Source organism: Heteronotia binoei, chromosome 11 (genome assembly GCF_032191835.1).
Source record: "Heteronotia binoei isolate CCM8104 ecotype False Entrance Well chromosome 11, APGP_CSIRO_Hbin_v1, whole genome shotgun sequence".
Taxonomy (NCBI): Eukaryota; Metazoa; Chordata; class Lepidosauria; order Squamata; family Gekkonidae; genus Heteronotia; species Heteronotia binoei.
In genome coordinates this window covers 82607262-82623856 of record NC_083233.1, presented here as the reverse complement: position 1 = coordinate 82623856, position 16595 = coordinate 82607262, and the positions used below count along the sequence as shown (strand labels likewise).

General features: G+C 50.2%; 1 protein-coding gene across 1 annotated transcript in view; it reads right to left on the bottom strand.

Moving 5' to 3' along the window:
• UBE3B (ubiquitin protein ligase E3B) overlaps positions 1–14164 on the bottom strand; it is a 40807-nt gene extending 26643 nt beyond the window's left edge. Inside the window, 12 exon segments of the mRNA XM_060249502.1 lie at positions 1421–1598; positions 4090–4120; positions 4122–4211; positions 4949–5054; positions 6103–6185; positions 7748–7833; positions 10031–10127; positions 10229–10333; positions 11795–11854; positions 12518–12638; positions 12901–13073; positions 14090–14164. Coding sequence (XP_060105485.1) covers positions 1421–1598; positions 4090–4120; positions 4122–4211; positions 4949–5054; positions 6103–6185; positions 7748–7833; positions 10031–10127; positions 10229–10333; positions 11795–11854; positions 12518–12638; positions 12901–13061 — 1118 coding nt within the window. The 5' untranslated portion in view covers positions 13062–13073; positions 14090–14164.
• Between the last annotated feature and the right edge of the window lie 2431 nt (positions 14165–16595).

The window sequence follows — 16595 nt, the reverse complement described above, 5'->3', positions numbered from 1 at the left end:
GGCCTGTTACGTTGCAGTTGAGTCATGGTGACCCCTGTAGGGCAGAGATGGCCAAACTGTGGCTTGGGAGCCATTTGTGGCCCTTTCACACACATTGTGTGGCTCTCGAAACCCCCACAGCCCCATCAGGCAGCTTGGAGAAGGCGTTTGCCTCTTTAAATCACTTCTCCAAGCCAAGCCAGTCTGGAAAATGCATTTAAAGTTGCTTTCTTTTTTCTTCTCCATCCCTCCCTCCCTCCCACCATTTGGCTGCCTGCCTTCCTTCAGTTTGGTTTGGAGAGCCAGTTTGGTGTAGTGGTGAAGTGTGCGGACTCTTATCTGGGAGAACCAGGTTTGATTCCCCACTCCTCCACTTGCACCTGCTGGAATGGCCTTGGGTCAGCCATAGCTGTCATAGGAGTTGTCCTTGATAGGGCAGCTGCTGTGAGAGCCAGTTTGGTGTAGTGGTGAAGTGTATGGACTCTTTAGCTTGGAGCTCTTTAGCTTGGAGAAACATCGACTGCGGGGTGACATGATAGAGGTTTACAAGATTATGCATGGGATGGAGAAAGTAGAGAAAGAAGTCCTTTTCTCCCTTTCTTACAATACAAGAACTCGTGGGCATTCAGTGAAATTGCTGAGTAGTTGGGTTAGAACAGATAAAAGGAAGTCCTTCTTCACCCAAAGGGTGATTAACACATGGAATTCACTGCCATAGGAGGTGGTGGCAGCTACAAGCATAGCCAGCTTCAAGAAGGGATTGGATAAAAATATGGAGCAGAGGTCCATCAGTGGCTATTAGCCACAGTATATTATTGGAACTGTCTGGGGTAGTGATGCTCTGTATTCTTGGTGCTTGGGGGGGTGCAAAGTGGAAGGGCTTCTAGACCCACTTGTGAACCTCCTGATGGCACATAGGGGTTTTTTTTTGGCTACTGTGTGACACAGAGTGTAGGACTGGATGGGCCATTAGCCTGATCCAACATGGCTTCTCTTACATTCTTTTGTCTGGGGCAGTGATACTCTGTATTCTTGGTGCTTGGGGGCACAGTGTGAGGGCGTCTAGTGTCCTGGCCCCACTGGTGGACCTCCTGATGGCACCTGGGTTTTTGGCCAGTGTGACACAGAGTGTTGGACTGAATGGGCCATTGGCCTGATCCAACATGGCTTCTCTGATGTTTCTATCCAGGCAAATGGATAAAAACATCTGTTAGTCTTGAAGGTGCCACAAGCCTTGCTTTTGTTTGTGCTGCCACAGACTGACACAAGTTGGGATTTGTCACCAGAGTGTGCATTTTGTGACGCACCAGGATTTCAAGCAGAAGTAGAAAGGCTCTTCTATTATAGATGCAACTGAAAAGATGGACTATCAAGAAAACTATCTGATCAGCCCACAACTGGGTCGTGATGAGGGCCTCACAACACATCACAGGGTGCTCACCCGTAGTCCACCGTCTGGGAGAACCAGCCAAGCACAGGGTGCCAGTGCGTGAGGTTGGACTTCTTCTGCGAGACGTACTTCTGGCAGTAGGACAGCATCTGGATGAGGACGCTTACAAAGCGGGCCGTCTCCTCCTCCAGCACCTTGTCATTCAGCGAGCTCAGACAGATGAGGTTGCCTGGGAAGCACACAACAACACCACGGTCAGGGGTCAAAGGGCGAGCAGGGAAGTGAGCGTGGCGGGCGCAAACTCTCCCAACAGAATCCTACACAGAGTGCTCCATGAAGGCCAAAGGCTGGGACCGGAAGTCAACTCTGCCACGCCAGTTCCCATGACAACCACGTCTACCTGTAATTTAACTGCCACGGTTTACAGCCACAGCAGCTCATGACAGCGGCTCATAATTTCTGACTGGGAAGTGCTGCCTCCTGGGGGACGCCTGCAACTCTGGCTTGGGTTGGTGTTTGGTCTTCCTCTGTAGGACAAGGTCTGGTTCACTGCCTGAGTCCACAGGGTCTCTTGGCTCTTGTTCTCTGCTGAGCGCATGAAACTGCCCTCAGACACCAGGCTCTTGGCCCAGGCTCCCCAGGGCTTCTCAAACAGAGAACCACCTTTCCACAGGCCCACTCCCATGGAGGCCCCCTCCCCTGCTTTCAGGGACTGACTGCAAAGACCACATGCATTGCCGCTAAGCCACTGCCCCCCGAGGTGAATTCCACAGGCAATAGCCCCTCCCCAAGTTTATACCACAAAGAAATTGCTCATTTCTAAAGAAGCAAAAAGCTACAGAGAGTTCTGTGCCCTGCACCCCCGAGGGAGGGAGGGAGGAAGGGAAGGGAAGGGAAGGGAAGGGAAGGGAAGGGAAGGGGAGGGAAGGGGAGGGAAGGGGAGGGAAGGGGAGGGAAGGGGAGGGAAGGGGAGGAAGGGGGGAGGGAAGGGGAGGGAGGGGAGGGAGGGAGGGAGGGAGGGAGGGAGGGAGGGAGGGAGGGAAGGAAGGAAGGAAGGAAGGAAGGAAGGAAGGAAGGAAGGAAGGAAGGAAGGAAGGAAGGAAGGAAGGAAGGAAGGAAGGAAGGAAGGAAGGAAGGAAGGAAGGAAGGAAGGAAGGAAGGAAGGAACAATCAAATTTGCCCCAAGCTGGACCCAACAACAACAACAACAAAATTTTATTTGTATCCCGCCCTCCCCCGCCGGAGCAGGCTCAGGGCAGCTGACAGCATCAATTCAAATTTCAATTATACAAGGAAAAACAAAGAAAACAAAATTACATTTAAACATTGAACATTAAAAATTCTGGTTAAGTTTAAAAATTAATTAAATTAAATTGATAAAAGTGCTAATGCTATTTGTTCTTTTATGATGGCGGTAATCATTAGCAATTTCTTTCTTCGTCAGCGAAAGCCAGTCGGAAGAGGAAGGTCTTGCAGGCCCTGCGGAATTGTTCAAGATCCCGCAGGGCCCCGCATTTCCTCTGGAAGTTGGTTCCATAGGCTTGGGGCTACAGAGGAGAAGGCCCGGTTACGGGTGCATTGCAGCTTCACCTCTCTCGGTCCGGGAGTAGTCAACAAGTTTTTTCCAGCTGACCTCAGTGCTCTCTGGGGTTCGTATGGGGAGAGACAGTCCCTAAGGTAGACAGGTCCTCGACCATATAGGGCTTTAAAGGTAATGACCAGCACTTTGTAACGAACCCGGTATATAACTGGCAGCCAGTGCAGCTCGCGCAGTCCAGGCTGTATGTGCTCCCATTTAGGAAGCCCCAGCAACAGTCTGGCCGCTGCGTTCTGCACCAGCTGCAGCTTCTGGTTCGGTACAGAGGCAGCCCCATGTAGAGGGCATTACAGTAATCCAGTCTCGAGGTGACCGTTGCGTGAAGTACCGTTGCCAGATCTTGGCGCTCTAGGAAGGGAGCCAACTGCTTTGCCCGCCTTAGGTGGAAAAAGGCTGACTTGCAGTGGCTGCAATCTGGGCCTCCATTGATAATGAAGGCTCCAGTAAAACTCCCAGACTCCTAACCCGGTGCGCCGCTTTTCAGCGGCGCCCCGTCGAAGACCGGAAGTCCTGAGATGAGAACAGCCAAGCTCTGCACAAATGAAACCCATCAGAATAATGCTTATCAGCCTGCAGTTATGTACTCTGCATGCCTTTTTTTGCTTCTGCTCATCCAAGGAAAATCAACAAGTTATTCAGGGCACAACCCCACCCCCCTCCGCACATCTGGAAGTCCAACCCAGCCACCCCCACCCATCTCAGGCTTCACACCCATCCTGACCACCTTTAGGCTAGAGAACAGCTGAGGGGGAAACACAGACAGCCAGAATCCCTGAAGGAGCTGCAGTCCCTCACCAGGAAAATGTCTGAAGCCACCACCATAAAATTACCCATGCTAAAATAAGCCATAAAAAACCAAGACTCAAGTATCGCAAAAGGAGAGTCGCACAACGCAGTCCTCAAGCTTGAAGCAGAGCAAAAAACAGCCTGAAAGATGGAAACCATCAATTCAACAGCCTGGGTGCAGGGGCTTATTTTGGCCTGGCACCCAAGGATGCCTCCAGAGGAATGACATTCCAAAGGCAACACCCGCATCCTTCTGGAGAGCCAAAGAGAAGCGACCTGCACAACTTTGAGGCCAGAAGCAAAGCTACTTGAGGAACCCCCTTCCGGCCTCACTCACCCAGCAGGCAGAGCGTGTGGCTTCCTTCGAGGACACACACAGACGTCTCGGCACTGCTCCTCGTGGCTCAGGAACAAGAGGAATCTGCGCAAGAGGTCGTGCGAGTCAATCACCGCCAGGCGCTGGAGGGAAAGCAGACAGTTTGACAGGGTCCCAGCAACAGCAGCACAAGCCAGAAAGCTGCCAGCTCAAGCCGCGTTTCAGCCGTGAGGCCGCTCATGCCAGTGCTGCCTCCAGACTCAACAAGGTGGGGTCCGCTGGACTATTTCTATGCAGCGCTTTGGGCGGCTGAAAAAAACATCATTTCAATTATCTGAAGTCAAAGGGTGATTAACACATGGAATTCACTGCCACAGGAGGTGGTGGTGGCTACACTGTTGGACTGGATGGGCCATTGGCCAGATTCAGCATGGCTTCTCTTATGTTCTTATGTGACACAGAGTGTTGGACTGGAGGGGCCATTGGCCTGATCCAACAGGGCTTCTCTTCTGTTCTTATGTGACACAGAGTGTTGGACTGGATGGGCCACTGGCCTGATCCAACATGGCTTCTCTTATGTCCTTATGTGACACAGAGTGTTGGACTGGAGGGGCCACTGGACTGGCCAAACATGGCTTCTCTTAAGTTCTTATGTGACACGGAGTGTTGGACTGGATGGCTTGATCCAACAGGGCTTCTCTTATGTTCTAAGCCAAAGAGGCCAAGCAGCATTTGTTAATGAGCTGGTGAGGTTCTTAACCCTCCTCCGCCAGACCGCCAGAAGCCACTGCAAAGAGCTGCTGTCCCAGAGAACCGCCTTCCAGGCATCCTCCCCAAAGCCTCTCTGGCCTGTCGCCAGAGGGCCTGCCTGCCTGCCTACCTCTGGAGTCAGCGTTGCGAGATGGGTCACTATAGCAGGCACAGACATGATGTGGATCAAGAAGGATCGCAAGAGGTTGTCGGAAAACTGAGCAGCAACCACAGGACTGAGGAGAGAGAAAGGAGGCAGAGACGTAAACCCTCTGAAGGATTCAGATAGGGACTTTTCTTCGCCGCAGAAATCCCTCAAGGCTGACTACCAGGGACTCCTGCAGCCGGAAGGAGGGAGGTCTCTTGGGGTGATTCTATCTGCAGAGCAAGCGGAAGCAGCAGCCCAGTCCAGAGACTCTCCCACACCAAGGGAGGCTAGCAAACAAGCAGCCCTGCTGCTCCTTGGAACCTTACAGGGGATTCCTCATCAGCAGTTCTCTCTCTCTCTCTCTCTCTCAAAGTCAGTCTGCCCACCACTACCTGGCAGAACGCAGTGACAGTCACTGGCTTAAGTGAGAAACTAGACCCAGCCCATCGATTGCTCTCAGCCTTGCCCGGGCTCCGAGGCAGTGTCCCACTGAGACCATTGCCAAGGCCAGCTGTGGCTTTCAGTCTCCTGCCTGTGAGCTTCCCACTGTGAGAACAGGAAGGCTGGCCTAGACAGACCTTTGGCCTGATTCTGAAGGCTCTCACTGCCCACTGGGATGGGGCTGCTTAGAAACGCAAGGGGGAATTTCACTGCCCATTTTTTTTCAGGTGATCTCAAAGGCTCTTCATAAAGCAGCCATGACAATAAACCCACAGATCTTTGTGGTAGCCCATCTGCAAAACAGTGCATGCTCATGGCCAAGACCGGAGGGAATCCATTCTGTTCCTAATTTGCAAAGAGACCAATCATGAACTCCGGGTTCACTGGCTGCTCCCAGCCCACAGGAGTACCCCTCTGCATCTGGACTCCTCCCACCTTCAGACTGGGATATGGAAAGACTCAGGGATCGCCACACTTGCTTGTATCCAGCGAAGGGAGCTCAGACCCTGAAAATCTAGTGGTCCTCTAAGGTGCCAACGGCTCAACTCTAGTTGGCCTGCCTTATAGGGCTTTTGTATCGATTGCACAAATCTAAACTATGAACCATCAAGGATAAAGGAGAGAGAAATGGAGTCAGAAAGTTTTTAGAGCTCCTTTCCCCAATCAGCTGTCCGACCTTCACCGGCAGGTCTTACCGCAACGCAAGAGAAAACACCGCCGTCAAAGTCCCTTTGGAGAGGGAAGGTCTGGATCGTGCCAATCCATTTGTGAGCAGAATCTGCAAAGAAAGGTAGTCATGAAAAGAACACAAGGCAGGGAGGTAGAAGCGATGGATGCCGACTGTCACAACCCCTGGGATTGCAACCCTGCTCCAAGGCAAATCTCGCGCAGCTGCTCTGTCCGGCTTCCTAGCAGTCCCGAGACAACAATTGTTTTCTTCCATTCGTCATACTGTGACAACTAATGCAACTGCACCGTGTGGACTTGTACTGCCTGGTACCATCACGACAGATGCAGGTAGCTAGCTGGGTTGGCCTGAAGCAGTGGAAACATACCCAGAATAAAACTGTGTTTGTCTTCAAAATGCCATCGACTCAAGCTTTGTTCTGACCGCGACCTTGCCCAGGTTATCCCTGCTTGGCCTTTGGTTTTTAAAATGAGGCTGTTCTTGAAGAAAAAAATCACGTCCAGATGGTTCACAGTGTAAGTACAGCAAGTTCATCTGAACTGGGATGGGGCTGCTTAGAAATGCAAGCGGGAATTTCACTGGCCCATGAAATAAACCCACAGAACTTTGTGGTAGCCCATCTGCAAAACAGTGCATGCTCATGGCCAAGGCTGGAGGGGAATCCATTCTGTTCCTAATTTGCAAAGAGACCAATCATGAACTCCCGGTTTGCCACAGAGCACATGAGAGCCCTGTGAAGGGAGCATGGGGGAGGAAGGTGGGAATGCTCAAATCCTCACATAGTCAAGATGAACCTAGGAGTGGTCCCTCAGACCCAACCCCACCTTCTCTCTCTCTCTCTGTGCATGGCTCAAAACTCAAAATGATTTGAAGGCAAGCCACAGTTGTCCATGTAAATCAGATTAAACTACAGTTTGCAACCCCTAATTTGAACAAGGCCTAGTTTGTAAGTCAGCCAAAGCCTCCATACAAAGGCTATGCATGTGGGGAGGGGGAAAAGGGGCCCGCAGGCTGGCTGCTCCCCCCAGCTCATTCCAACGGAGACAATGACACACCATGGTCTGTCACTGCTCCCCAGGCCAGACCCCATCCTTGTCATAAGAACCACTTTTAGAAAAGGCAAAACTATACAGCCATAAGAGCTCTCCGCAAGTGGGAAGTAAATACAACACCCCCCCCCACCCGCCTCCTTTGGAAAGAAGAGACATAAAAAGAAACTGGCTAAAAAATCTGAACTTGTCAGCAGCACTTGGCAGGGTGGGAGGGGGAAGAGCCCACCCCATAAGCACCACCAGGGTCTCGGATCTCTTCTGGCGGCATCTGCCTCTGGCACAAGGGCTCAAAAACGGTTCAAAGAGCCTCTGTCTTGTGACAGGAGAAGGTGGGCCATCATCAACAGGACCGCACAGAGAAACACATGCTGTTCTTTACAACTCCATTTTATCTATTCCTATTAGCAGGCACAAACACAACAACCTCACATGCACAATGAATGTTATAATGACTTGAAGCACACGCGTCTTCTGCATGAAACCAGACTGTGGCAAGCAAGCAGTTAAAAAATGGAACACTTCTTCCCCCACCCCCCACCCCCAATTTATTTTCCCCAACAACTAAAAGCTTGAGATGGATAGCCAGAAATGCACACAAACCTGAAGCACGGAATAAAAGCCCTTTTGGTTGAGATGTCCCATTATGTTTGCGCAGATGTGGCTCATGGCTGGCCGCAGAGCTTCTCCTGCAAGGGCAAGTGAGGGAAAGGACACTGCTGAGAAGAGCCAATGATCACGTGACAACGGGGGACAAGGCTCCAGAAGACAATCCAAGGCCTGCCCTGGCTCCCTCCTATGCCACCCACAATCCACACCTGTCTCATTCCCAAGTGTGCCAACATCTGTACTCTGAAGGCACAAGAATGGTCACTCAAGGTTCTGCTCTTCCATTCTTGCAACTTGCTTTCAGCATGTTTACTCTGAAGTAAAGCCAGCAACAGCCGGAATGGTAAAAGGGCTAAAATGCAGGCTGCAGACTCTGGTTCAAGCTCCACTCCGGCATGAAGTTAATAATAATAATAATAATAATAATTTTATTTTTTATCTCCGCCCTCCCCCACCAAAGGCAGGCTCAGGGCGGCTAACAAGACATGGAATGCACCATGATTACAGTAAAATACAATCATTTCTATAAAACAATTAAAATAGATAAATTACATTCATAAATTAAGTTAAAATTAAATAGACAGTTAAACCATTATAAGTTATACGTTTCGGTGCTACAGTTCAGACTATATGTAGGATGGCTGGATGTCATAGTTAACTAGTTAAAGCAGGGCCATGGATGGAAGCCACTGATAGCTTGTCCTCCATGAATCTATCAAATCCCCTTTCTGTTTCTGTGGCCATCGCAACATCCCCTGGCAGCAAATTCCATATTTTGATCACTTTCTGAGTAAAGTAGCATTTCCTTTTGTCCATCCTGAACCTGCTGGGACCTTCTGCATGCCAAACAAATGTTCGACCACTGAGAGGAGGGATGGTGGCTCAGTGACCAACCATCTGCTTGCTTCAGTCCACAGCATCTCCAACTCAAAAGGGTCCAGGCAAGTAGGTGTGAAAAACCTCTGCTTGAGACCCTGGAGAGCTGCTGCCAGTCTGAGGAGACAAGACTGATTTTGATGCACCCTGGGGGGTCTGATTCAGTAGAAGGTAGCTTCATATGTTCATATATGTTGGGGAGGGATGGTGGCTCAGTGGTAGAGCATCTGCTTGGTAAGCAGAAGGTCCCAGGTTCAATCCCCGGCATCTCCAACTAAAAGGGTCCAGGCAAATAGGCGTGGAAAATCTCAGCTGGAGACCCTAGAGAGCTGCTGCCAGTCTGAGTAGACAAGACTGACTTTGATGGACCAAGGGGGGTCTGATACAGTAGAAGGCAGCTTCATGGGGAAGGGTTGTGTGGCTCAGTGGCAGAGCATCTGCTTGGTAAGCAGAAGGTCCCAGGTTCAATCTTCGGAATCTCCAACTAAAAAGGGACCAGGCAAATAGGCGTGAAAAACCTCAGTCTGAGACCCTGGAGAGCTGCTGCCAGTCTGACTTTGATGGACCCAGGAGGGTCTGATTCAGTAGAAGGCAGCTTCATATGTTCACATGTGTTCATATGTTCAACTGTGGGGAAGGTCGGTGGCTCAGTGGCAGAGCATCTGCTTGGTAAGCAGAAGGTCCCAGGTTCAATCCCTGGCATTTCCAGCTAAAAAGAGTCCAGGCAAGAAGGTGTGAAAAACCTCAGCTTGAGACCCTGGAGAGCTTCTGCCAGTCTGAATAGACAAGACTGACTTTGATGGACCAAGGAGGGTCTGATTCAGTACAAGGCAGCTTCATATGTTCATATATATGGGAGGGATGGTGGCTCAGTGGCAGAGCATCTGCTTGGTAAGCAGAAGGCCCCAGGTTCAATCCCAGCATCTCCAACTCAAAAGGCTCCAGGCAAATAGGTGTGGAAAACCTCAGCTTGAGACCCTGGAGAGCTGCTGCCAGTCTGAGTAGACAAGACTGACGTTGATGGACCCAGGGGGGTCTGATTCAGTAAAAGGCAGCTTCATATTTTCATATGAGTCACATGGAGAGAACACAGGATGGAAAGGTGACAGAGAGAGAAGTGGAGGCAGATATGGCTGTGTGCTGCAGATCCAGCCCAGAGATCCAGCCCAGGCATGATGTGCCACACAATAATTACAAATACAACAGCCCCCCTGACAAAAGGTACTGCAAACCTGCATTTTAAATAGTTCTATACATGAAGCACAGATAACTTTCTCTAGGAGGCAAGAGTAAAGGGAAACCTTGATTTATTTGGAGAAAAGGACACGTCTCCTAAAGAAAAAGGCCATGAAGCTTCTGTTAGGAAATGCGACCTTCTAAACAGGACCCTCACCCACACACCTTTCCCCCGCAGGATCTTCCACGTGGACGTGTCTGTAAAAGTCACCAGCATTGTGAGGTGCAAATTCACCAGCTTGGAATCTTGCAAGATGTCAGGCTGGGGGAAAAAACCCACCAGTGATGTGAAATGACAGCCCAAGAAGATCGAGTCCCAGAAAAGTAAACACACAAAGAGGGGAGAAACAAATCCGCTTGTACCTTCAGCTGCTTGAGATATTCGCAGCAAAGCCACAGAATATCTTTGACCTGCTTGATCCACAAGAGGGTGAGATCCTTCGAAAGCGCTAGCGACACGTACCACACCTGGAGGCCAAAAACCGAGAGGAAGCAGTGAGAATGACTGGTGGGAAGGGAGCCACCCGTTGGTTAGGGCTCAGGCGGGTCAAGCCAATGGGGCATCTGTGGCCATTTCAAATTTTTCAGACAGCAAAGGTGAGAGCAAGGAGACATCCACAGTCCCACTTCCTGAAGGAGGCAAAGGAACTAGTTTGGACAGTATTCAAACCTCCCAGGAGCCAGTATGGTGCAGCAGTTAAGTGTGCAGACTCTAATCTGGGAGAACCGGGTTTGATTCCCCACTCCTGCACCTGCACCTGCTGGCATGGCCTTGGGTCAGCCAGAGCTCTCTTATCTGGGAGAACCAGGTTTGATTCCCCACTCCTCCACCTGCACCTGCTGGAATGGCCTTGGGTCAGCCAGAGCTCTCTTATCTGGGAGAACTGGGTTTGATTTCCCATTCCTCCACTCGCAGCTGCTAGAATGGCCTTGGGTCAGCCAGAACTCTCTTATCAGGGTGTCTGTTGTGGTGGGGGGGGGAGGTAAAGAAGATTGTGACTGCTCTGAGACTCAGATTCAGAGTATAGGGTGGGATATCAATCCAATATCTTCTTGGTGTAGCAGTTCAGTGTGCAGACTATTATCTGGGAGAACTGGGTTTGATTCCCCAGTCCTCCACTTGCAGCTGCTGGAATGGCCTTGGATCATCCATAGCTTTCATAGGAGTTGTCCTTCTGGGAGAGCTCTCTCAGCCCCACCCACCTCACAGGGTGTCTGTTTTTTTTCGGGGGGGGGGGAGGTAAAGGAGATTGTGACTGCTCTGAGATTCAGATTATAGGGTGGGATATAAATCCAATATCTTCTTCTTCTTCCCTTTGGAAGAAGCAGCCAGGCAGGGGCAGACTAAGGACTGAAAAGCTAACCGGAGCAAAGGCTCCAGAGGTGGAGGGCTGCAGGAGAGAGGACACAGCGATATGCAAGAACCCAGAGGAAAGACAAGGATGAAGCAAGGACTTCTGAGAAGAGCTGAGGGGACGGGCAGCTAAGAGGTGCCAAGGTTTAGCTCTGAGTTGTCCCGAAGGGAGGATTTCTACCAGCAGTGAGATGTGGCAACCTGCCTGGCATAAGATGCTGAAACTAGGCTGCAAAATGTCAAGCTGCTGTTCAAAAAACCACTTTACATCTTCTCACTAAAAGCCCAGACAACTGTTACATTTTTTACCCCGTCCCAAACTTTATGCCAACATTCTCCCCATCCCACCAATCAGGCTCTCAGACAGTTTCCACACAATCATATCATTTCCTGGGGTTTATGCCACACAGCTGGGTTTTTCACTATGGCAACATAAAATCCTTAAATGGGTCCTTGCAAGATTAAATATTTCTCCGCCCCCTTTGGTCTTCTGTCAGTGGAAAAATGCAGCTTATGCAGAAGCACACACACAAATCTCGGTTTCACACTTGCATTGCGCTACTGAGTTGGCTCACCTTTGGCTCATTCTCAGCATCCAAACTGTTAAGTATGCACCGGCACAGTTTTTCAAATCTCTGCAACAAACAGAGAGAGGGAAACAATCCATGATGGATCAACAATAGCTCTCCAACCCAAGGACACCAGGTCAGGCAGTGTGCCCAAAATTTCTGGAAGCCAAGATGTGGTGTTTCTGCATTAGAATAGGAGACACACTGTGGTCTTACTCTCTGAAAGAAAATTCCACCTCCTTTTCCCTCTGATCTGGTCATACTACTTTTGAATAGACAACAAACAATCCCAGAACAATGACTCTAGCAGAGATGCAACAGGGAGTCCCTTCATGGGGTGGGGGAGGGTAATCCTGCCATCCTGTCTTCAGAGGACACAGCTGGTTCCAATCAACCACCCCAAATGGAATTGGCTTCTGCTCCTAAAGAAGGGCAGCCACCAGCTGACACCCTCAGAGCTGTGCCTGAGTGCAGCGGCAAGCTTCTAAGTGGATGTTAGCTACATGTCTCAGTTGATTCCTCACAGCCCTCTAGCAGCTCTCAGGGAACACAAGCATGCTTCTTTACAACACACAAGCCAGTTCTGAGGAACTAGCACTTGCTCCTCCTCTCATTTCTGCTCAGCCCTCAACTCCTGAGTCCGGGGCCAGTGTCGCCTCCCAGAGACACTGCTCAAGCACAGAGAACATAAATGCAGCAGGAGAACAGGCTATTTAGAAGGAGCCATACCTCTTTGTCATTCTGGAAGCTAAACACAAAGAGCAACTTCCGGGAAGTCCTGAAGATGGAGAGGGCTGTTCTTCTGCCGGACCCGGGGCCATTGGCTTCCAAGAAATCATCCACCTCTCTCCTGGAGGAGGAAGCAAATCACAAACGCCTGGTTCCATATGCCGGGCTTGCACCAGAGGGTGGCGAGGCTGGGAAGTTGCCAGAATCTCAAGAAGAGAAGCAAACACCCTTCTTTCCTGCCCCGGTACACCCTGCCGTTCTCACCCTCCCCAAGGCAGCCCAAGAGGACAGTCTGCTTAAGAAGGGCCTGGGGTCTGCGCCCCAAAATCCCCAGCAAGAAGGCCTCCGTTCCACGACACAGCCACCCAACCCGCCATGCATACCTGATCTCCCGCTGCAGCCGGCAGCGACACAGAAACCTCCGGACCAGGGCCTGGATCTGCACAGCAGCTCGGTCACGCTCCTTCTGCTCACGCCGCTCCTCCCGGGCCAGGCGTGCTTTGTCAAGGAACTGAGCCTTGGATGACTGGGAGGCGCTGAACATCTTTGCAGACTTCTGTCAACAGAAGAATACGATAAGGGAAAGGGGTCATTGCACGGTGGGAGTCACACTCCAGGAAAACTGCAGCGTGGAAAAGAGCCCTTCAAATCGGCTCGGCAGCCTCTCCTGCTGCCCTTCTTCAAGCCAGCCATAATACAGGTCTCCTTTCCTTCCTGAGCCACTCCCTTTAGATGAGATGATGATACTGTGGGGCCATGACCCGTCTACTTTCAGCTATGTGCTGCATTAAAAAAAAAAAAAAAGATGGTAAAAGTACATAACAAGTGCCAGAAGAACCAGGACTGCAGCCAATTGCATTAGACGGCTCAAGACAATCTGGACGAACCACATAAGGCCTACAGCATTTAGGAAAAGTCAGCAAAGCTCTCCAGCCTCTTGAACATTTGCTGAAGGGGAGGAGTACCCTGACATGGTTCTGGAGCCCCTTGAGTCCTGACCAGGGGTGGCCAAACTTGCTGAACTCAGGAGCCACATAGAATAAACGTCAGATGTTTGAGAACCACAAGACATGAACGTCAGATGTTTGAGAGCCGCAGGACAACAAGGCAGACAGGCCAATAGATGGGATGTGGAAAGAAAGCAACTTTAACTTTAAATACATTCTCCAAGCCACCGGCCTACGAGGGCGGTGGGGGCTTTGAGAGCCACACGATATGTGTGAAAGAGCCACATGTGGCTCCCGAGCCGCAGTTTGGCCACCCCTGGTCCAGACAGATGGTTTCTTTGCAATTCTCCTCCAATTTGACTACAGCAAGCCAGGAAAGCAATAATTCCCTCCAGGTGAAGAGCTGTTGCTGACATGTACTAATTGATGTGCATATGGACAGGTAAGCTCAGAAACATTTATGTTGACTATAGTAACTTTTGTGGAATTCCATGCAAGGCTGAGCCAAAATGACAGCCCCATGGTACTCCACGATCTACTGTAAGGGAAATCTTCAAGAGAAAAGTTGCATCTAATCCTGTAGTCTCATTTGGAAAAAACGATAACAAGAAACTGCGCTGCTCACCCCAAGGATGTGCCTTTTGCTGCGGTCACCTGTAGGCAAACATGGCTCGCCCTCACTCTGAATTCACGCTCTCCAAATGCCTCCTCTCCTCACTGCAGAAAAAGAACCAAATTAATTGCCAGTGTCCTGAGGCTGCATTCCTTAATGACCTTCCAGACTGTTCTTTTTCTAAGCTATATGCCCCAGCCCAAAGACACAGCTGACAGTAAATGAGAAAGGATGAAAACAGGAAGAGCTCAGGAACACAACGCAGGAACACCCAATCACATCCTTTCTCCAAGGAACAAGTGCTGAATGATCACTTGAGTAGCTGGATTCCAGACTCAAGGAAGCTTGTTCTCAACACTGGGAAGGCCAGGAAAGCATTATGTAAGGGCAACATGGTCTGCCCACCAACAGGAGAGGTCAAGAGTAGGTAAAATAACGGGTTACTAGCTGCTTATAGCTGGCCAGCCCATTAGACAAGTTAATCTAGAGTCACAAACTGGCCATCTCAAGACAGCATCAGTCCAAACCATACCACAAAGAAATCAAATTGAGAGAGACACAGTAACATGCACTGGCCTTTCAGAATCCTGCCTCACTTTGCCTACTGAATCCAACTATTAAGCACAGGTCTTTAGAGACAATGTGGTGGAGTGCCAGACTAGAATCTGGGACGCCCAGGTTGAAATTTCCACTCAGCTATAAAAGCTCACGAAGTAACTTCAGGTCAATCACACACTCTCAGCCTAACCTTCCTCACAGGGCTGTCGGGAAGAAACAGTGGAGGAGGAGGAGGAAGCCGCACAAGCAGTGTGAAACAAGCGTGATGGCCGGATGTTACTTCTCCAGCTCAGTCATGAGGGTAAAACAAACCTCACGCCTCTACTAAGGCCCTCAAGGGCGACATGGTCTGCCTACCAACAGGAGATGTCAAGAACAGGTAAGATAATCAGCCTCCATGCCCCTGGCTACCCCTTGTGGCCTGTATACTAGGGAAGCTGCTACTTCTGCATTCCCAAGCAAAGGTGACTGCAGACACCAGAACCACCCTTTTGGACACAAAGGGCTTTCTCATTCTCATGGCTCTGTGCGTGAAATAATACCAGATTGATCAAGAATAAAAACAAAATGTACGCACCCTGTCCCTGAGTCAAATTTCCCTCCCTCATTCCCTAAACTCCCCCTCTTTATTCTTTGGTATGGAGATTTTCAGAGTCCTGAAAGAAGAGGATTTGGAGGGAGACAGCAGGCAGTAACTGGAGAAGCACCAACTCCAGCAATTCTCATGGATCAAAAATAAGTCAAAGGCATCCCCGAAAAAACAAAACTAGGACCAATTCACCAGCTGGGACAGAAACGAAGCAATTTTTTAAAACATAAGAACATAAAAGAAGCCATGATGGATCAGGCCAATGGCCCATCCAGTCCAACACTCTGTCACACAGTGGCCAATATATATACTGTGGCTAATAGCCGCTGATGGACCTCTGCTCCATATTTTTATCCAATCCCCTCTTGAAGCTGTCTATGCTTGTAGCCGCCACCACCTCCTGTGGCAGTGAATTCCACATGTTAATCACCCTTTGGGTGAAGGACTTCCTTTTATTTTTGCTTTATTTGACACTCATCAATTATACCCTCCTACCCCCTTCCCCATGCTGTTCCTGGTAAACACAAGACCACTGCTCCCTCTTATTTGGGTTGATTTCAACTTTGTTTGATCTCCCTGTTTCTTCCTTGGAGCTCTGTGATCCAGGAAGAGGTTTTCAACCTGTACGAGATGGGAATGAGGTGCCCTGGCACAACTACCAGGATCCTGAGCTGGCATCTCCCCAAGTCCACCCAGGCCAGCCTCCTTAGCAGAAGTCCCACCCCGAAACTGGTCAACCGGCTGGCGTCCCACCAGCTCCTTTCTGCAGACCATAAAAAAAGGATGCCGGAACCCACCCTTCTTCACCCAAGACCACCACTCTCAAACCAAGCACCAAGGAAAGCTGGGCCACCAGAGCTGCCCATTCCGTGGGGAGGGGATGCTGCATAGGGTTGCCAGGCCCAATTCCAGAAATATCTGGGGACTTTGGGGGTGGAACCAGGAGAAAGGTTGTGACAAGCACACTTGAACTCCAAAGGGAGATTTGGCCATCAAATTTAAAAGGACCTCACACCTTTTAAATGCCTTCCCTTCTTTAGAAATAATGAAGGATAGGGGCACCTTCTCTTGGGGCTCATAGAATTGGACCCCCTGGTCCAATCCTTTTGAAACTTGGGGGGTGTTCTGAGGAGAAGTATAGGACGCTATGCCGCAAATTTGGTGCCTCTACCTCAAAAAGCAGCCTCCCCTCAACCCCAGATCAATTCCCCATTATACCCTATGGGAATGAGTCCCAAAGGGAACAGTGGAGTGCCCAGCAGACATTTCCCCTCCGCACACCACTTTCTGATAACCTTAAGCGGGGGAGGGCCTCCAAACTGGAAGATCCCCCGCCCCCACCTGGGGATTGGCAACTCTAATGCTGCAGCC